The 21,453-nt window shown below is 42.7% G+C and overlaps 1 protein-coding gene across 4 annotated transcripts in view; it reads left to right on the forward strand.

Annotated features, from left to right (window-relative positions):
- DVL1 (dishevelled segment polarity protein 1) overlaps nucleotides 1–21,453 on the forward strand; it is a 693,343-nt gene that overhangs the window by 627,654 nt on the left and 44,236 nt on the right. For all 4 annotated transcript variants that reach the window (XM_085609591.1, XM_085609595.1, XM_085609592.1 and 1 more), the window contains 5 exons: nucleotides 4,239–4,332; nucleotides 6,715–6,784; nucleotides 12,167–12,306; nucleotides 14,431–14,507; nucleotides 21,021–21,088. In XM_085609591.1, coding sequence (XP_085465717.1) covers nucleotides 4,239–4,332; nucleotides 6,715–6,784; nucleotides 12,167–12,306; nucleotides 14,431–14,507; nucleotides 21,021–21,088 — 449 coding nt within the window. The remainder of the gene's footprint in view (nucleotides 1–4,238; nucleotides 4,333–6,714; nucleotides 6,785–12,166; nucleotides 12,307–14,430; nucleotides 14,508–21,020; nucleotides 21,089–21,453) is intronic.

Below are 21,453 nucleotides of genomic sequence, written 5' to 3' on the forward strand. Positions count from 1 at the left end.
TAACACTTCAGGCCCCAACCCCCGAAGCAACTAAGCACAAATGGAACAAGCATTGGCAGGGTGCATGCAGGGGCGCAGTGTGGCTGGTGAGGAGGCTTCGTTTGAGGGAGAAGAAAAAAGAAAAGTTAAAGAAAATGGTGGATGAAATGTCGCGGCACCCGCGCTTTACCTTAAACATGGTTAAATGTAAAGCGCCGGTGCCGCGATTGCACAAAAGTAATGAAATAGGAAAAAAATCAATTTCTTTACTTTTACTACAATTGCGGCACACGCGCTTTACTTTTAACATAGTTAAAGTAAAGCGCGGGTGCCGCGATTGTAGCAAATGTAAAGAAATAGATGTTTTTTTCTATTTCTTTACTATTGCAGCAATCGCGACACCGGTGCTTTACATTTAACCATGTTAAAGTAAAGCGCGGGTGCCGCGATTGAGCACGGCTCTGCAAAAGTAAACAAAGCTGGCAGCTGGGGCCGCGCCCACAGCCTGCTACAGCATAGTGAGGCATGAGACTAACGAGGAAGTAGGAGAAGGGAGGGGGTAAGGGAGGGGGTAGGGGAGGGGATGAGCACGGTTCAGCAAATGTAAACAAACCTGGCGGCCGAACGCGAGAAAGCCAGATAGGCATGCGATCGCGATGACGCACGAGTTTGCAAAGTGCTGCTGGCGGGCGGCTGCGCGCGTGCACGATCGCGTGAACGCAAGCGTTAGGCCAGCCAGCAGCACTTTGAAATTCCCACATACAAAATGTCTCTTCGAGCCAGCGCATGCGCTGGTCTCAGCGAGACCTAAAAAAGTGCCATTGGCAGGCTGTTTTGCACAGTTGCTGGAGATTTTTACTCTGCTGTTGAATAATTTTGCACCAGTTTTGAAGTTGCACCAGGTTTCCACTTCATCATCAGGAAAGCTTTATTCTACCGGAGTTCCAGCCATAAAAGCACAGTTAAAAATATAATAAACATTTTTAAAAGCTCATAAAAAGTGTACAAATATAAAATCACAAGATATCTCAGTTGTGTCACTAAAGCTTGTCCATGCCTTTTTCTTAGGGCTAGTGCACTTTTAATAAAATGAATCACAGCATAGCAAGGCGGGGGGGGGAGGGGTATCCAACTTATGCAATGTAATCAAGGTGTCCTGTGCTGCCTACAATTGGCTGCACGAAGCACAGGAACCAAGAAACGCCTCTTGTGCGAAGAATACATGCTGCAAAACAACATAAAGTGCAACATGCTTTGACTTGTGCCAGAATCACAGGGACAGTTAGAGAGATAAACAAACCTGGTACCCTGGGAAGGATAGGCAACAAGAAAATGAAATAAAGTAAAGCGAAACCTGGGGAGGTAAAATCTCTGCCTCTCATTGTGAATTAGTGTGTGGTAAAACTCCAGGCCTCGTGAAGGTTTAATAGGCACAGGTTAGAGCTGTCTGGGATTGATAAAAATCCCTCTGGCGACCTTCTTCTCTCCACTTATGGAACAGCTCTTTAACTAATGGGTTGCTACCCCTTGTATTAGTTTCTGGGTTTACAAAATACCCTTCAGTTCCCAAATTCATAAAAACTGATTTTACATAATTCAACCAGGGATGGATCCGGTATTATCCAAACAGATACCGTCTTGTATCATCTCCTTCATAAGGGTAGCTTCCAGGATCGACCAAACACTCAGCCAAAGTAGTAACAGGCTGATTTGAATTCTGTCCTCTGTATAGTTTGCTCTGCGTTCCAAATGGCCAGCATTAGTAGAGAGGGCCTGTAGAGAGGGTCTCAAGGCCAGTACCTTACGGGTGAGTAGTTGTGCTTTACAAGATATTGATTGATTGATTAGAACTGCCAACAAATTACATAGACACTTATCTTCTATTATCTGATGGAAAGCTTCTTTTTTATAACCCCACACTCCTGCTCCATAAGTAGCTACTGCAACACACTTGGCATTATAAATTGCAGAGAGTTCCTTCGCCGGTTTTTGCCAAAACCTTCTTGCAAAGACTAATTGATCTTTAGAAGTGAAGAGAACGTGATCTATATAGAAAGTCCCAACTCATCTTAGAATCAAACTCAATTCCTAAATAGGAAACATTTTCAACTTTAGCTATCTCAGTACCACCCAGTTGGAATTTTTATAGTTTTTGTTCTTTTAGGGTTACCACTATCTTGACAAAAAATGTACCTAGATTTGTTTTCAGTCCTAAGGTATCCATGAAATGTTTAAACCCGTCTAAGAGGGTTTACAGCCCCATAGCCGTTCGCGCAATGAGCATGGCACCATCTGCATACAGCAGTACTGGAATTAATTTTACTTTCATTTTAGGTGTGTCTTTCTCTACACAGCGTAACACATCTTCCAAACCATTTATATACAATAAAAAACAACAGAGGAGCCAGTGTACAACCTTGCCTCACACCCATCATGGACCCAATTTCCGTGGAGAGAGCTCCATTTATCTCATACTGAATTTCCACAAAAGTGTCCAAGTGCATTCTATACAGCAACTTTGTCAGTGGCTTTTCAAACCCTAGTTTGCCCATAACGGACCACAGGATAGAACGGTTTACCATATCAAATGCACTGGAGAGGTCCAAAAACGCTAGGTGAACGGACCCCCCCCCCACCTCCTTTGCTTTGACATATTTCCCAAGATGAAGCTGAAGGTTAGGGCATTGATCAATAGTACCGACACCTTTGCAAAACCCATATTGTGCCCTAGAGAGAAGCTGCGTCTCTTCGATCCAGGCCTGGCCTCCAGTTTAGATACAATAACCCTGCCCAGGATCTTACCAGGAGCTAACCAAGAGGGAAATTGGGTGGTAGCAACTAAGCAGGTTTTTTTCACTTTTTAAAAAATTGGTACCTCTACTGCCACTTTCCATGACGGGATTAGCTGACCAGTAACAGCATCCCTAAAAATGTTGCACTTTTCAGTCGGTGCACGTGTCAATTTTGCATGCATCATCGGCGAAAACATCACTGCAAAATTCCCAGACATTGATCCAATTGAAGAGATTTGCCCCAGATGTAAATTATGAAAATGTATGCACTTTGTTTCTCACTGACTCTAATGTAGACTCTTTTACTTTAATGGCACACAACTTAAATAATTGTTTTGGCTTATAGATAGCCTACAGGGTTCACAGGGACCTAGCACACATCTGAACTGAGGAGCGAGGGATCACTTCTCTGGGGTGTTGAGCGGGAGAGAACATCTCTGAAGTGTCCAGAGAGTAAGATCGCTTCTCTGGTGTGCTGAGGGAGAGATATGACACATTTGAAATGTCCAGAGAGTGAGATTAGGACTCTGAGAGGTTGAAAGAGAGACACAGAGAGAGAAGGTGGGAGGGAGATTAGGTCTGAGCAGTGATCATAGACATCAGGTAAAACCTGTCAGTGGTGACCTTGAAACAAAGGCACGTGGAGGACAGAGAAGTCTCACCAGAAACAAAATTGAGATGTTTGCCAAAAGAGTGGTAAATACCTGAAACGTGCTTCTAGCAAAAGTACTGAGGGCAAAGTCATAAAAAAATAACTTTTTTGGGACATCGCAAGCATGAGTGAAATGGAGACCAAGGCCCTTATTATGAGGGGCTACTTAATTGTGTTAGGGCAAGTAACTGAAGTTATCAGCCTCATTGGAAGTAGGAGAGGCCCTGAAACACTACTTATCTGTTGAATTTAACCCAGAGCTTTCAGCTGGGAAATGCGGCCATAGTCTAGGGGAATCCGTCGAAGCATTACAGTTTCAAGCCCCTCTGGTTTCATGGTTTCAACTTGTAATGGAGACTATTTTTCTCTGCTCCCAGAGTTACATGTACTCCCAGTTTCAGTAAATCTAGGAGGCGACAAAATACCGGCCCATTTCCTGTGCCACTCATATTGAGGTCCCATGTTGGGGGTTTGATGTTTCAGGAGACAGAACTGTGCCTGTCGTGTCCAGCTGCTGTCAATCTCTCAGTATCCATGTTAGTAAGGCGCCCTGTAAGTATTCACCTGCTGCCTCCAACGAGATCAGTCAAAACTTTTCACAATGTTTTCCTTTTTAACTCGTTTTTACTCCTCAAGGTAGGAGTGCAAGCAGAGGTTGTATTAACATGGTATCTATCAATAGCAGCCGTGTAATTTTGTCCACCCGCCTACATTGAGCCCTATTTCGTGTCAGTAACACAATTTCTGCTTCTTGAAGCCTCCTTTACCACATTCTCACCCCTCTAATGCTTTGTGCTTTTTTTATGCCTCCGCAGACTCAGTGGCTCCACGGAGCAGAGCACCTCCTCCCGGCTGATCAGGAAACAGAAGAAGAGGCGGCGGAAGCAGCGCATGCGCCAGATTGATCGGGTACGGAGGCAGCTCCTTACACAGTTGTCTTCCAAAAAGCAAGATAGCCCCCACCCCCTTCAGAGGCAGACTAGTCCATAAAAGAACAAGGGCCCGATTCACAGAACTAACTTAAGACAAAATCCTAAACTTACTACCATTTTCGTATTCACAGAAGGCACTTACTCATTTTGGTATTCACAGAAGACACTTACTCACTTCGGTATTCACAGAAGTTAGGAGTCCTAACTTTAGGACTCCTAAATGCCTTCTGTGAATACCGAAAGTCTTAAAATTAGGATTTTTCTCAGTTTAGGAGTCCAAAAGTTAGGACGCCTAACTTTACTACTACTCAACTGAGAAAAATCCTCATTTTAAGGCTTTTGGTATTCACAGAAGGCATTTAGGAGTCCTAAAGTTAGGAGTACTAACTTTACTACTACTAAATTGAGAAAAATCCTTATTTTAAGACTTTCGGTATTCACAGACGGCATTTAGGAGTCCTAAAGTTAGGAGTCCTATCTATACTACTACTAAACTGAGAAAAATCCTAATTTTAAGGCTTTCGGTATTCACAGGAGGCATTTAGGAGTCCTAAAGTTAGGAGTCCTAACTTTACTACTACTAAATTGAGATAAAACCTCATTTTAAGACTTTCTGTATTCACAGAAGGCATTTAGGAGTCCTAAAGTTAGGACTCCTAACTTCTGTGAATACCGAAATGAGTAAGTGCCTTCTGTGAATACCAAAATGAGTAAGTGCCTTCTGTGAATACCAAAATGGTAGTAAGTTTAGGATTTTGTCTTAAGTTAGTTCTGTGAATCGGGCCCCAAGAGAGGGCTTACAATAGTCTGTTGGAGTGGAGTTGTGAGGATACATTTCAAATCTGACATGGGATTGAACCTTCCCCAGCTCCAATGCCAGCATTGTAGCCTCCAAGGTACATTCCTAATGTCTAGGACTTGCTAGTCCACCTCTGCTTGGCAAGCCCTAGTCACTCTGTTAAAACAAGCACTGGTAAACCAATAGGTCTCATTTTGCCACCACTATTGGGTATGCGAATGCCGGATGCTTTTAGAATGTACCATCAGTGGCAAAGCCAACATTGCCGATTGCCGTGCGAATAGTGGAAAAGCAATTTGAACATTATTTTCTATATTTTCAAAATGGCCTCCAGTTTTCATGCTGCAGCTTTACCATACAAGGTGCTGGCTGTCTGTAAAGTCTATAAAGCATTGCTTTCTGTTCTTTCTGCATTCTAAAGATGGTCCTAATGTTGCATTACATGTAATGACACATATTTTCTTATTTATGACCACATTTTTGCATGGCCCATCTCCGCTATTGGCTTTGCCAATAAGGGTGCATTACAAAAGCATGCAATTGTGCATCCAGCATGAAGTGGAAGAGAGGTGACAAGGGAGGGGATGAACACAATTGAGAGGGGGTAAAATGGGCGTGATTGTGGGGGTCTGCAGAAGATCTGGGTAGCAATTGAGGAGCAGGGAGTGGACAGAAGCTTAAAGCTACTGACGAGTGGCAGTAGTACTCAAGAAGTGGCAGTGGAGCAATGGGGGAGCAGCTTGAAAAAAAGGCACACAGGATAGGGAGGGTGGGTGGAAAAGCAACACAGATGGTACGTAGTGGCATGGAGTATAAATTGGGAAGCAGTATAAAGGAGGAGCGAGTAAGAATACACGTGCTCCCATGAAATGCTTATGCTAAATGGAAAAAGTCGTTCTCAGAATGTAAGCAGTGGAAGAATATAATCATCTAATCAAAATGATGGTAAATAAACTATGCTCCAAAGGAGGGACAAGGATAAGCAAAGGAAGGAAAGAAATCAAATAAGAAGTACTGAAATGAGATTGGCAATAAAGTCAACCAGTGGTATGCAATGTGCTGACACAAAGCCCACTGTAAGTACTGGTATTGTACACAATAACTCTTTCAAAAACATACAGATGAAAGCTAAACCTAAAAACAACATCCCGAAAGGCTTAAGGCGGCTAGGGATCTAGGATTTGCCATGCTTACAATTTGTCTCCTTCTTTTCAATGGGACTGGTGCCATCTTGTGGCCAGAGAGAAGACTTCTCTTCAAAGATATGCAGGTCAGAAAATGGCTGCTAAACTGTGCCTCATATGGACATGTGCATCTCCTTTGGTTGCCTGTTGTACACTTTCTGGTGTTAACATGAATTTGTCTTATAGGAAACTGTACTGTTTATGTTTGGGCTCAGAACTTCCTTTGTTTTGCAGGAGAGTCGGGTGGATGATGAGTGTTGGTTTAAGTGAGGATACTCTTAAAGAAAGGCCTAGTGTTTCCTGAGTTGGTCTCCCTTCCTAGACAAAGAAGTAATGTCACTCTAAAGTTACTTAATTTCTTTTCTCTTCCTTGCAGTCCTCGTCATTCAGCAGTATTACCGACTCCACCATGTCCCTGAATATCATCACTGTCACGCTGAATATGGGTGAGAAGCAGCAGGCTGCTAGTACCATCTGCGTTCAAAGTTTAGAAAAGAGAGTCATCAGGATCTGCTTAAGCATAATTTATACATTAAAAGAAACCCTTGTTGTGAAGATGTCTCTAAGACAGATACATGTTGATAAATACAAAACCTTGTTCATTAGCTATAGGGAGCCTTTATTGCATAGAAGGGCAGCGGCAGCCATATTTTTCGGTGTGTTCACTATACTGAATTCTTGATGCATATGATGGAGAATGATATGGATAACAGTGCTTCATAGATAAAAGGACAATAATGTCTATGGTAGGGTTTAGTTTCACTGCATGGGAAGTGAGTGACATCCATGAATAGGAAAGAAGCAAATCCACTGCATACTGAAGAATTCTGGCTTCACTGCCTGGGAACTAGGGGCCATATTTTCAAATCATTTCTGCGAATCGGACCGTTTCCGACTGCAAAAATGCTTTTTCAAATGTACAAAGCACAAATCTGCATAATTTACAATTCCAACTTGTGTTTAGCGACTCAGTGTTTGAAAGGGGCGTGTTAGGGTGTCCCTTCCAAATACAGAATCACAGTGGACCGAAGTACAGTCGTAAAACATTCATATTTTACAGACACCTCAAAGGAGGTGATAGCCATCACAAACAGGAAAAGGTCCCAAAGGGACCCCTTACTCTTAGTGAATGTTGAAACAAATATTTTTAGGAGTGGGCATTGGTGCCACGAACCACAAACATAAACATTTCATTTTATTTTTTGAAACACGTCTCTTTTTCCTTTAAGGAAAATGGGCTGTATTTTTTAAAAAAAGATTGCTTCCAAGCAATCACATACATGGTGGTCTACTGTCCCTAGCAGGCCACCATCCCTGTGCTGGTTGTCATTCCTAAATTGTAGCAAATTGCCACTTATCTCATTTATATTCATGAGGTAGGCCAATTTGCCACCCACTAGGAATCGCTAATTGAAACTCAATACGTTTCATACATTAGGAATAGCAATTTCCTAATTGTGATTCACAGAAAATCACAATTAGGAAATCAATATTCCTAATTTTAGCACATCTCGCCCCTAGTAGCATTGGTGGCGGTAGATAGTGAATAAGTGTGACTGTGCGGAATAGGTTGAGAGTAACTCCAGTGCATAAGGAAGCTGTAGGACTATGTGCTATTATTGCATAAGCACTGGATGTTACTCAACATGAGTTAGTTGGTAATCATAGTTTATAAGGAGGATTTCTGAAAATACTTAGCAAAGGATTGGTTTGTATTCTGTACTGTATGAGGAGCGTTAGTCGTTCATCTGCATGGGGTGATAGCTGACTGCACCAAATGAGAAGGGCTATGCCTCCAGTGCTTGGGGCAGTTGAATGTCCACAACTAGGGACAGATGCTTGACTTAAGTTGTAGTCACTTCACCTTCCTTAACCTCCATTTCCATATTATATACTATACGGTAACTAGTCACAATAAAGAAAAAAAAATATCGACTGGACAGAATATCGAGTCTTTAATATAGAATGGACAGAATATCGAATTGCAAAAATATAGTGGTGCTGAATATCGAAATTCAGGTAAGAAATATCGATTTTCAAAATATCGAAGTTAGTAATATCGACAGTCATAATATAGTTAAAAATATCGAATTTTTTTATAGTGTTTTAAGTGTTAGTATATGTGTTAAAAGTATGTATTATTTTTGTAATGTATATTTGAATTTTTTTAAAGTAATGAATTTTATGTTATTTAATTTTTTTGTAATTTAATTCCGTAGCGGGTTGTGGGTTTATAGGGGAATAGGGTGGGAAGTAATTTAATTGTAATTAAGTAATTATTTAATTTTATTTATTGGTATTGATAAATAATTTATTGTTAATTACTTATAAATTGGTAATTAATTTTTATTAATTGGTAATTCATTTTTATGAATTGATTAATTGATAATTATATTAATTGTATTAATGTATCATTCGGAGCGGGTTGTGGGTTCATAGGGGAATAGGGTGGGAAGTCATTTAATTGTAATTAAGTAATTATTTCTTTTTATTTATTGGCATTGATAATTAATTTATTGGTAATTATTAATTGGTAATTAATTTTTGTTAATTGGTAATTCATTTTTATGAATTGATTAATTGATAATTATATTAACTGTATTAATTTATTATTCGGAGCGGGTTGTGGGTTTATAGGGGAATAGGGTGGGAAGTAATTCCTGAAAATATTTTTGTGTATTCATAATTAATTTACTGTTACTTATCAATTGGTAACCATTTTGTATTACTTATTAATTTTTGGTATTGAAACATAATTTGTTGTTAATTAATTATTATTAGGTAATTAATTTTTAATAATTAATATTTATTGGTATTTAAAATTAATTTATATATTTAATTATTAAATCATTCCTTTCCCTACTGTTGCACGAACTGGAGGGGGAATAGTAATTTTTACCCTCCTACTATCCAACACTTTCCCTACTGTTGCACTCACTGGAGTGGGAATAGTAATTTTTACCCTTACGCTATCCAACGCTTTCCTTTGCACTCTCTGGAGTGGGAATAGTAATTTTTACCCCTACGCTATCCAACACTTTCCCTACTGTTGCACTCTCTGGAGTGGGAATAGCAATTTTTACCCCTACTCTATCCAACGCTTTTCCTACTGTTGCACTCTCTGAGGTGGGAATAGTCATTTTTACCCCTACGCTATCCAATGCTTTCCCTACTGTTGCACTCACTGGAGTGGGAATAGTAATTTTTACCCCTACGCTATCCAACGCTTTCCCTACTGTTGCACTCACTGGAGTGGGAATAGTCATTTTTACCCTTACGCTATCCAACGCTTTCCCTACTGTTGCACTCTCTGGAGTGGGAATAGTCATTTTTGCCCCTACGCTATCCAACGCTTTCCTTATTGTTGCACTCACTGGAGTGGGAATAGTAATTTTTACCCCTACGCTATCCAACGCTTTCCCTACTGTTGCACTCACTGGAGTAGGAATAGTAATTTTTACCCCTACGCTATCCAATGCTTTCCCTACTGTTGCACTCACTGGAGTGGGAATGGTAATATTTACCTACCCACAATTCAACGCGTTCCCTACTGTTGCACTCACTGGAGTGGGAATAGTAATTGTTACCCTCCCGCTATCCAACGCTTTCCTTACTGTTGCACTCACTGGAGTGGGAATAGTAATTTTTACCCTCCCGCTATCCAACGCTTTCCCTACTGTTGCGCTCACTGGAGTGGGAATAGTAATTTCTACCCTCCCGCTAGCCAATGCTTTCCCTACTGTTGCACTCACTGGAATGGGAATAGTAATTTTTACCCTCCCGCTATCCAACGCTTTCCCTACTGTTGCACTCACTGGAGTGGGAATAGTAAATTTTACCCTCCCGCTATCCAACGCTTTCCCTACTGTTCCACTCACTGGAGTGGGAATAGTAAATTTTACCCTCCCGCTATCCAACACTAAAAATATAGATTTAAAAAAAAATATATTAAGTTAACATATATGTGTATTAAAAAATAAAAATGCATGTTTATTGTTTTTTTAATTTACATTACTTATTTATTAATGTTAAGGGTATTTAAGTATTTTTAAGTATGTTTTACTTAATTTTATTTATTATTTCATTATTTTACATTTCTTTTAAGACATTTAAAAAATTCGATATTTTAACAAACCATCTGGCACATGCATCAACGTAGGCTTTTGCGATTCCTTAATTGCGATTATTAAGGAATCGCAATTAAGGAATTGCAAAAGCCTATGCATGTAGGAATCGCTATAAAAATAGCGATTCCTACACATTCCTTAATTGCGACTCGCAAATTGCGGGTCGCAATTAAGGAATGCCGTCCCATTCATTCCTATGGGACTCCAGGCCCATAGGAATGAACTGGAGATTGCATGAGCAATTTGCGAGTACCAGTAGGTACTCGCAAATTGCTCATGCAATTTCAAGGGTGCAAGGGTATCACAATGACACCCTATTGCACCCTTGAAATTGATCTGTGCACATATGTTGCACACACACATGCCCTAAGGGCATGTGTGTGCGCAACATGAAACTTTGAAAAATGCACAAAAGTGCATTTTTCAAAGTTTTTGCAAATTACCATGAAGTTCAACTTCATGGTAATTTGCTCCCCCTATTAGCGAAATCGCTAATTTTTTTACTTTAATGCATTGCATTTAAGGAATCTCAATTTGGGATTCCTTAGATGCAATCGCAATTTAAGTAATCGCGATTTAGAGATTCCTTAAATTGCGATTTTTGCATTTGGGATGATGCATCCCAAATGCAAAAATACCGATCGCAAAGGGGCAGATTCTGAGAATCTGCCCGTGTGCGACCGGTTTTTACTTTGATGCATGTGCCTGTATATTATTTACAACGATATTTTGGATTCGATATTTTTGTACTTGCCTGTTTGTAGATAGGAAGTCGATATTCTGTCATTCTATATTTTGTCATCGATATTTTGGCAGGTCGATATTTTGCTCCTCGATATTCTGTCAGTGATCCATACTGTACTGGGGGCAAAGATGCCTTTCAGGGCCTCGGTTCAGGTGGCCAATGGCGGTCCTCAAGAACTGGACGAGGCTAGCTGTCCAGGATAGCCACTGATTATGTAAATTATCCCCACTTAAATCCATTGTATGAAGTTTGAAATGTGTCGATAGACTTGTCATCTGACATATATCTGGCCCTCAAGACCCAACATAGAATACCATTGCCTCAGATGGTTTAAATCCTGATTTAGAGTTTGGCGGTAAGGAACTCCATCACAAAGGTGACGGCTATCCTGTCCGCCTTATAACGAGTGCAGTATATCCTAACGTACTTGTAATAAGGTGGACGGAATATCCATCACAAACGTGTCGGATATCTTGTCTACTTCACTACAAGTGCATTATATGGCTATGCATTAGTAAGAAGGCGAGTGAGATTTACATCCCAAAAGTATGGGATATCCTGCCTACCTCATTACAAGTGCATTTTATCCTAATGAACGTGTAATAAGCAAGATTGTCTATCCGTCAACTTTGTGACGCAGTACTTGTCCACCAAACTCTAAACCAGGCTCTTAATATCGGTTTCATGATTGAGCTGTTATTTTTGGAGCCAGACCCCATTGCTACATATTTTGTGCATACATTGTTGCTTTTTCTTTCATGCTACAAGCATTGAGGATCAGAACATGTTAGCTTTCTTTCCTTATTATGTTGATATTTTCACCACAGACCCCGATGCCTCGAGGTCTGCAGGCCTCTGTGGTAGAATGAAACCAAATATTCTCTTTGTGTGTTGATGGTGATCCAATATGCCTTACTGTCCTGTGGTGGTTTGACCCCTTTTTGTGTCTTTTGCAGAGAAGTACAACTTCCTGGGCATCAGCATCGTGGGGCAGAGCAACGACCGGGGAGACGGAGGCATCTACATCGGCTCCATCATGAAAGGCGGAGCGGTGGCGGCAGATGGCCGGATCGAACCGGGGGACATGCTCCTGCAGGTCCGTTCTCCCCGCCCCAACCCCACACAGGGATGGAGGGATTGACTCTGAAATCACTGTTGGTACTCAACCGAAAAATAGCAGTCACTGTGGCGAGGGAGGGAGTGCCGGGGCCCCGCCGACCCACCGGGAGAGGTGCTGAGAGATGCTCCGTCTTACTGTCTGGAGGACATCACCTGGCACTGATGGAAAGCGGGGAGGTGGGCAGGGGCGCTCATAACACATTCATCTTTGGAACAAGGGGCGCTAAACAAACAGCGCGCGCTTCTTTCATATCCACATCCCTGGGGCGAGATAAAAAGGCCCGTCCTCACATCCTGCGCTTTCAAGGAGCTGTGTTTCTTTAGCACAAAGCACCAGGCTGGAAATCAGGGCGCGCGGTGTTTGTTCAAGTGTCGGACGGCCTTCCTTCACGCCTCTTTGTTGTGATGCTCATTGCGCATCTATAAAGCGCAGGTTTAGCAACAGAATTACAACGTCTGGGGGGAGGCTGCGGTCCCTGCGCACCTCTGGGGCAATGACGCGTGGTATTTAGAAACACTAGTGAGAAACGTTTAGTCATACATTCATTACAACCGTGCAGAGGTCCGAGTCTATGTTAATACCAAAGTACAGTGAAATTGAACATTCTTTACAACTTCACAGATTGCATGTCATTGTTACTTCACACAGGGAAACCACTCGGCTAAAAGTCAGGGGACCTCTTCAAAGTGAACCTTGCTGCATGAATGTAATACACCCTTGGTATTGTATTGTAAAAACTTTGTAGCACAACATTTCATATTCCATACACAATTCCAAGGAAAGAGACTATGGGGCCTATTAGTATGGCGGGCGGATCGCCACCGCGTTTCGACGGTGGTGATCCGCCTGCCATAAAACTCCGCCCGCATGCCAATTACCCCCCCCCGCCATATCAGTATGGCGGGGGTACCGCGGCAGACGGGAAGACCGTCCGCCGGTTTTCCACCCGGTTGAAGAGTCGACCGGGCGGAAAAGGGTTGAATATGGTGGCAGTGTCTGATAGACACCGCCATCCATATTAAAATGCATGCGGGAACCATCCTTTCTGTGGCGGTGTTGCCGCCACGGAAAGGCATGTGGATTTGGCTGTTGGGGGCCTGTTGTGGGCCCCCAGGGTGTTGGGGGGTGGAGGGGGGATATGGGGAGTACCTATGGTACCCCCCTGCATTTGCATGAACAACGTGGCAGACACCACGCGATGCCTGCCACGTTGTGCACGCAAATGCACAAGTGCCTTTTTTGCATTGCGGCAGGTGCTGCTGACAGCACTGCCCACCACAATGCAAAAAATGCGGAATGCGCCCACCAGTGTGGCGGTTGCATCCAAATAGCACATGCGGGACTGCCGCTAACATAGCGGGCGGTCCCATTTCCCGGGGCAATGTGTCCGCCCGCCATGCTAATAAGCCCCCTAGTGTCTTATTGGGGGTGCAATCTCGATGTCTGATGAGTAGCTGTCAGTCTGCTGGGCACCTGATAGGGGCAGAAGAAGGTGACTGAAACCACCAGCCACCATTAGACTGCCAAGCTCATGTCTCTGCAGACCAGAGCGGGTCAGGGGAACAAAGGGGAAACAAGTGCTTCCCCTAGTGATGTCACAAAAATGGGTAACCAGTGTTGTGACATCACAGCAGAGATTTACGGGTTCCCACATGCAGTGGCCTAGCGTGGGAGAAGACACAGGGGTGGTTCCCCGGACACAAAATTCTTAGGTGTATTTTAGGGGCAGAAAAGTTTAATAGGGGTGAAAGTGGATGTATACTTTCCTTGCTCTGGGTGCTGACAATCCATGCTACGCCGCTGCCTACATGCTAATGGCTTCCTATGGAAGTTATATACAACAGTACAGTTCATATAAAGCAACTACAAGTGACGCTTGTGGAAGTGCGCAGAACTTGGAGAAAAAGTCGAAGTAGGGAAATGAACTATAAAAATGTAACTCCCTTAAGAAAATTCTCACTTAATGCTTATCTCTTTAGATGAATTATTCTGTGGCTAACTCCCATAAGTGACACATGCTGTATAGCAAGAGATCCACTTCAGATGATCCAGGTTCGAAAATTCACACCCCTTCTCCTGACTTTTGTTCCTTTGTTTCAGGTGAATGAAGTCAATTTTGAAAACATGACAAATGACGACGCGGTCAGAGTTTTACGGGAAATCGTCTCCAAGCCGGGGTGAGTTTGGTGTCAGTCTCTCTGACACCTTCAGTCTGAACACATCAAAAGCACTAAAAGCTGTGGCAAGGATAGAGGAAAAAGTGAAAAACAACATCACACTTTCAATGCTTAATTTGTAAAAACTTATAAGCAGAGGCCCCAAGCTTTTCTCCGGAGCCAGCTGACAGACCTGCCAAATGTTGTTTTTGCCAAAAACTAAGCCTGCGTGGTCTTGATTCCACCTCACGCCTCTTCCACCATCGTCACTTCCTACCTTTTTTTATCTCAGTCTTACAGGTTCTTCTTCATCTCTACTTTCTTCCATTGTAATTATTTTCCTATCTTTCTCTTCCTTCTTCTTTCTGCAGTTCTGCTTTTCTCTGCCTTGCTTTGCGGCAAAGTCTGATGATGAAAAATAAGTCTTGTTCCCCGAAATGTGTGCTGGTGGCCACCACCCGCAGACACAGACACAATTTAAGCACATTAACCTGCATGCAGTGCCAGAGTCACTGTGACCAACCCTGCACTTCAAAGTGCTTAACTCACTACACCGGACTGGCCTTTCTTCCAGCCCTGGCTGCCCTCACTGTGCGATGACCCCTGCAGACTTTTATCACATGGTGTGGGCATGTCCGGCAATAAATAGGTACTGACCACTATAGCCGCAGAGGTCACCGGGGTACCGAGCTGGGAAGCCCCGCACACACTCTTGGCATTTCTCCTGGGGATTTTGGAGGGCTTGGGAGGATCTCGGGCAGACAAGACGATCCTGGGCACAGCCTTTATGGTGGAGACAAGAGCCACCAAATGGAAGTACCTCACTTCCCTCCACAGTGTCACAATGGCACAGAGGCTTGGACTGGTGTGCGATGCAGGAGAGGTTTATGTAGCACAGGGCTGCCTGGTGAAGTAGAAAGAGTTTGGGGCAGGTGGATGGGTCAGGTGGACTGAATTGGATGAAATCGGACAAATAGTACACTTTGGTGGAAATGCATACACGCTTCTCAGTGTCGAAGTTGATGTGATTCGAATAACACAATCCGTGCATTGGGTCGAAATGTGCTTCATCATGCTATTATGTGGCTGTATTGTTTGCAATAAAATCAATAAACTTGATGCATAACTCAATCATTTATCTTGAATAAGATATTTATTTATTCATATTTTTGATTTTGTGTGCCTGGGTCACAGCATTTCAAACTTAAGCGCTGTACGCGGCACCTGCATAATGATACCTAGTACAGTAATGCAGGGTGAGTGGTAACATTCCCCAGGTGGAGCCACTGAACGGTGGGGGATGAGGAAAGAGTCATAAACAGTTCAACAAGAGAGGAGGAACAGTCCAATCTCTGTGCTTGTGAGGTTTACTAAGGATGCTCTAAAGTAATATGGCATTCTGTCATGTGGCTTTATTAGTGAAAGCGATTCGGTTTTGTGTTCATTAACTTAGGAAGAGATAGGCCTACGAAGATGGTTAAATGTATGTTAAGCCTAAGAGTGATATTTATTTGTTGACTTCATCACTCTGCTTTTTTCCTTGTTCTCCATCCAAGATAGGAATGCGGTTTGCACTGAGTGCTTTAAAAATACCACGCCCTCTCACTAAGTCATTCCATGTCACCTCGTAACAGAAGACATTCCCCTAAAGCTAAATGGGATATGTCACTCATTTGAACTGTGTGTAGCACTTGCTGATAAAATAGTGGAGTATGTCAAAACACCTTGCACAGTTTGTGTATTCGATGTTACTGAGCAGGCAGATTGATATAAATTAAGGGACAGAGTTCTCTGGAAAATTTGTGACTTTCAATTTCTACTTTGATATTAAATTCTTGGAAAAAAGCAAGATGTGTTAAACGTTTCTAATAAACCATAAACATTTCATCGTCTGTGAAGTCCCCTTCGAGAAAGGATGGACACAGCTTCGGAAATAGTTTCCTGTCCACACAGTATGGACCTAAGGTGGTGGAACCTGTGGAGGCAAAGTGAGATGGAGATAAGAAGTCTTGAATTTAGGTGGTGGTATTGCGCAGTGAACTCCAACCAAACCTAGCGTCTCACCCGGAATCTGCCACTCCGTTAAGCACTGCGCAAGTGCGTAACTTGCATGTAACAAGATCAGGTGACCCATTTTGTTGCTGCTCATACTACTAGAATGACAGGACTGTGCATGTTCCAGCATTCATTGTCCAATGGGAATGTGGTTTCTTCACTGTATGGTACAAGGTAGCCCTGGGTCTCGTTTTTAGGTCTTGCCTAGGCAGTGCTGGTGCTGTTTCTTTGAGACATGCTGTATTCAGGACATGGGCATAAAGCTCCACCCACTTTCCCCCATCTTTTTAATTGGCTTCTTTCCCTGTCCTTTGTAAATTGTGGTTTTTCATTGGTCAATAGGCTTAGTAGTCCCTCCTTAGTACTGCCTTGTCACTTCTTGTAACCTCCCATGAGGACACCCCCTTTTACATTTGTTGTTACTCCCTAGTTTTTAATTACAGCCTCAAGGCACTATTTTCTTAAATGGCTTCCGGCAGAACACACACTTGGTCCTAAGCTAGGCTGGCAGTGGTTATTTCATTCACTAGAACATCTCACATTTATATGAGACCGTCTATAAATTTACCTTCATCAGCTCCACACAGAGTAGAACCTAAACCGAAATTAATGTAATAATTCTTATGTCACATTTCAAAGCTACTAATTGTATATATGGAGATAGCTTTTTGAATGTACTTGTAGAACTGTCTTGCATGCAATGCATTATAGGTAGGGTGGATTTACCATATCTTCTGCAGGGTGCAGTACCATATGTGGCCAAAAGAGGTCCCCTTTTAGCCACACATGGTACTGCACCCTGCAACATGGCTAGGTAAAAAGCATTGCCATTTATAATGTCAATAACTCCAACTTTGTAGACATGCAGTGCTGGTTCCTTGCTCACTAGGGACTTATATGATCAGCTTGTGGTACTGTACAGAGACATGCAGTGCTGGTGTCTTGTTCACTAGGACCTCTAGGAGCAGCTTGCAGTACTGCACTGAGACATGCAGTGTTAGTGCCTTGCTCACAAGCGACCTCTAGGAGCAGCTTGCGGTACCGCACTGAGACACACAATGATGGTTCCTGGCTCGCTATGCAAGCATTTGCAATGCACTAGGTCTCGCATTACTGAAAGTATGAGCTATTGGCGTTGCATTATTATTTGCAACGCCAATACCTCAATCTGTCAGTAATGCGAGACCTATTGCATTGCAAATGCTTGTTTGCATTTGATTTCTGACTAAAGACAATGTGCTGAGGCAGTTTTCCAGCGTTGCTTTAAGTCAAGTACGAGATGGTTGTATGTTGGAACAACACAGGCCTGCCTTAACGCGGTCTGAACAAAAAATGCATCTTTGCAACGTATTCCGTTTGCACGCAAGTTGTTACAATGACTTGTCTTAGAGGAAGTGCTAAAGTTGGAATAGCATAATTTACTATTCCAACTCCAGTCTATGCAGCAGTAGGGAAAGTGTTGGGCTTGAAGGCCAACGTCAATCCAACAACGCTTTGTAGTGACTTGCGTGGTAAAGGAATGGGTTGTAAAGACGGTAAAGTGAAGCTATGCCAAAACGTACAAGTTACTTATCTGTAACATTACTTTTTAGTCGCTTCAGATCTGGTAAGGATTTACTTGCTGTGCAGAATTCTGCCACCTAGTGGTTTGCACAACATCTTGTTTCAAAACTCCATTAAGCGAGTGATGGGGTCCAGGATAAGAGATAATGAAACCACATTATACATTAAAAGAAAAATAATTTCCTGAAGAGCTTACATATAGTAAAAGGAAGCACACATGCATTGATGGGTATTAGAGGGAGCCCAGTGAAGATTTTTAACCCATATTAAACAGGTATCAGGTGAGCGGGAGCTCCCTTGAGAATTATGCTATTTTGTCACACTTCTTATAACACAGAGGGAGAGAATGTTTTTATTGCAGGACCTAACGAGCTGTAGAGTCCACAGGCAAAAATGGTAAAAGGTTGCAAGGCTTTCCAGGCAAAATTGCATTTTGTTGCTGGAGGCCTCCCAATCTTCTACGACAAAGGAGGTTTTCTGACATTTGCTCGTTATTTGGTGTCACCTATTGATAGTTCCCTGAGGCATCGAGGGCCCTCCTGATGGGCGCGGAAGTGAAATACATTGTGTGGCTTGGAAGAATTTCTCCATATTTTATGGTGTGAAAGTGCCCCGCAGCACGTTCGAAAATTAAAGCTCATATAAGTTCATGACGAAAGTGTAATTAATTAAAACGCTACGCCAGTTTAAAAAGTGAGCCAATATGCAGAGACAGCCTAATGTTCGCAGTTTGGGGGGTAAATGTAGCTTGTGTTCTAATTTGACACGTTAAACATCCCACAATATTAGTTTTTAAATTGAAGCCTTTACCCAGCACCAAAATGGTGCCATTAGAAGGCTGCCAGATACTGCTTTACGCCTCAACTGGTACCAGGTATAGGCACTCTGTTTCCAGCAGCCTTCTCCTTCCCCAAGCAGGGAGGCTGAGCATTGCATTACAGAGTTCTGCTTGAAAATCACGACTAGCTCTAATGGACACACTCGTCTGTGTACAATGATGCTTTAAAATTGGACTTCCCATTAAGGTTTCCAGCTGCCTCCCCATCCCCTCTCCTGAGCTCTTTGTCCTTTTAAAAGGAAATGGCATGAGAGGAACACATGCATGGAAAGACACGGTGGCCTGCCAGCATATACAAAATAACAAAAGCGTCTACGGCAGGTTTCCAGTAATGTTGCATATACATGTGCAGTGGAAACGTATGTGGGAATAACCGATGTAATTCCCTATTTGGTACTGTTTGAAAGTGTCACGAATTGTGTCCCTTAATGGTGCAAACAAAATCCTATGCTAAGAACTCCACAGTACTTGGCGCACCTGTACACACTGCATAAGTGCTGTACTGTTCAATAGTAAATCAGCACCAGAAGAGAGAGGGACAACCTGCAGACCCTACAGTAAAACATTTCACATAGACGCAGTGGGAGCTATAGCCAACCCACATCTCGGACGGGAAACACCCGTTAGACTGCGGCTTGAACCACACTGTGCCTTAACAGCTCGCTCCGAACCACGGCTGCATCTGTACAATGCGTTCCTTTACCACACAAGTCATTACAACGACTTGCCTTAAGGAAAGTGTTGGATTGATGTTAGACTTTAAATCCAACACTTTCCCTACTGTTGCACAGACTGGAGTTGGAATAGTAAATGACTCTAGTCTAACTCCAGCTCTTTCCTTACAGCACATCATTGTAGCAACTTGCGTGCAAACGGAATACGTTGTAAAAAAAGCATTCATTGTTCGGACTGCGTTATTATGGCAGGCGTGATTAATGCCTGCGTGGTTCCAACATACAACCATAGAAAAATATATCACTAGTAAGACATGGAGGGCAGGTGGGCAGAGGTTACTAGCTCTTCTCACACCGAGGTTAAAATTGCACGCTTTGCTGATCCAGGGGGCCCAACCCTTACGGTGAGCATGCACTGCGGTTTCCTGTGCTAAACCTGTTATATGTGTTAATGAAGCTTGCGATACGAAACATGATAGGTCAGCTTTGTCCAGGGTAGCTGCTTATGGCCAATGCAGGAATTATGCTTCTAGCTGTATGTGAGAGCAGGTTTCTGGCGTGAGGAGTTCAAAAACTCATTTCTGAGCAGCTTCAGCTAAATGGAGGATGCTGTAACTTGCCCAAGATCAAATTATCTGCTTTAGAAATATATTGCATTCAACAACCATTTGATAGAGGGTCCTCTATGTACCATTGCATTCACCTGGGGCCAAACTCATGGAATTGTAACTCAAGCAGTCATTTTGACCATAGGTACATTTTATTGTGGTACATGATGTTCACCACCACTTTGGTTTGTGGAAGCGCCATGCATCCTATATATTTCCTTTTCTTCCAGCCCCACTTTGCCGGCTAAATTGCTGTAAATATGTATTATAGTTAAGAAAAGAGTGGCCTCTCTTAGGAATGTGTGCATGGCAGAACTCTGTGCGTTTCTCCATGTTGTCATTTGTGTTCACCCAAACAGGACCATTTATTGTGTTTCTGAAAAGGTGTTTTCATGGCAGCTTCAGACACGCTGAGCAGTTTGCCTAATGGCAGCCGGCGAAGAAGTATTTCGAAATAATCTGCACTCTACCACCTCAGCAGACAATTCATTATTAGTCCAATAAAGGGTATTAAAACCTGAGATTAGTGGGGGTTTGGGCTAACCCCTCTTGGCACATAAACTCATAGTGAATGGCTTGGAATGGGATACTGGTGGACTCTGTGGACCAGATTCACAAAGGGCTGACGCACTCGTGGCGGAGGTCCCGCAGTCGTGAAGGAGTCTCCACCCAGGTGGAATCTCCGCAATGAGAATTCTTAACATCCACCGCATCGTTCAGTGTATTGCCAAGTGCAGCTTCGGTGCATTTGACTGCTTAAACAGTCATTGTCTGGTTCATTTATTTTTATCTCTAGGCCTATCAGCCTGACGGTTGCAAAGTGCTGGGATCCCACGCCGAGGAGCTATTTCACGATACCCCGGGGTAAGTATGGAAGACTAGAAAGTGGCAGAGCAATCAAAAGGGTTTCAAAGAACTCCGTGCACACACAGGTCCTCATTTAGTGGTAATATCACAGTTCCAATAATTGCGACACTGAAACCGGTAGTTGTGACATTCCAGCAAATGTTTGTGTTAATGGTGATCACACATACAAGCTGTGCTTCCACATATTTCTCTACATTTAAAGGTGTGAAATTGGCACCAGATTTTACTGTTGCTAATGGGCATGGGTTTGAGTTTGAGAAATGTCATATTACTGCATGTCTTGAGGTGGTAATATCACTTTCTCCAATGATAAAAATCATGATCAATGCACAGAAAACAACTTTCCACACATTCAGTGTGTT

The sequence above is a fragment of the Triturus cristatus genome, chromosome 1_2 (genome assembly GCF_964204655.1).
Source record: "Triturus cristatus chromosome 1_2, aTriCri1.1, whole genome shotgun sequence".
In the NCBI taxonomy this organism is placed as follows: Eukaryota; Metazoa; Chordata; class Amphibia; order Caudata; family Salamandridae; genus Triturus; species Triturus cristatus.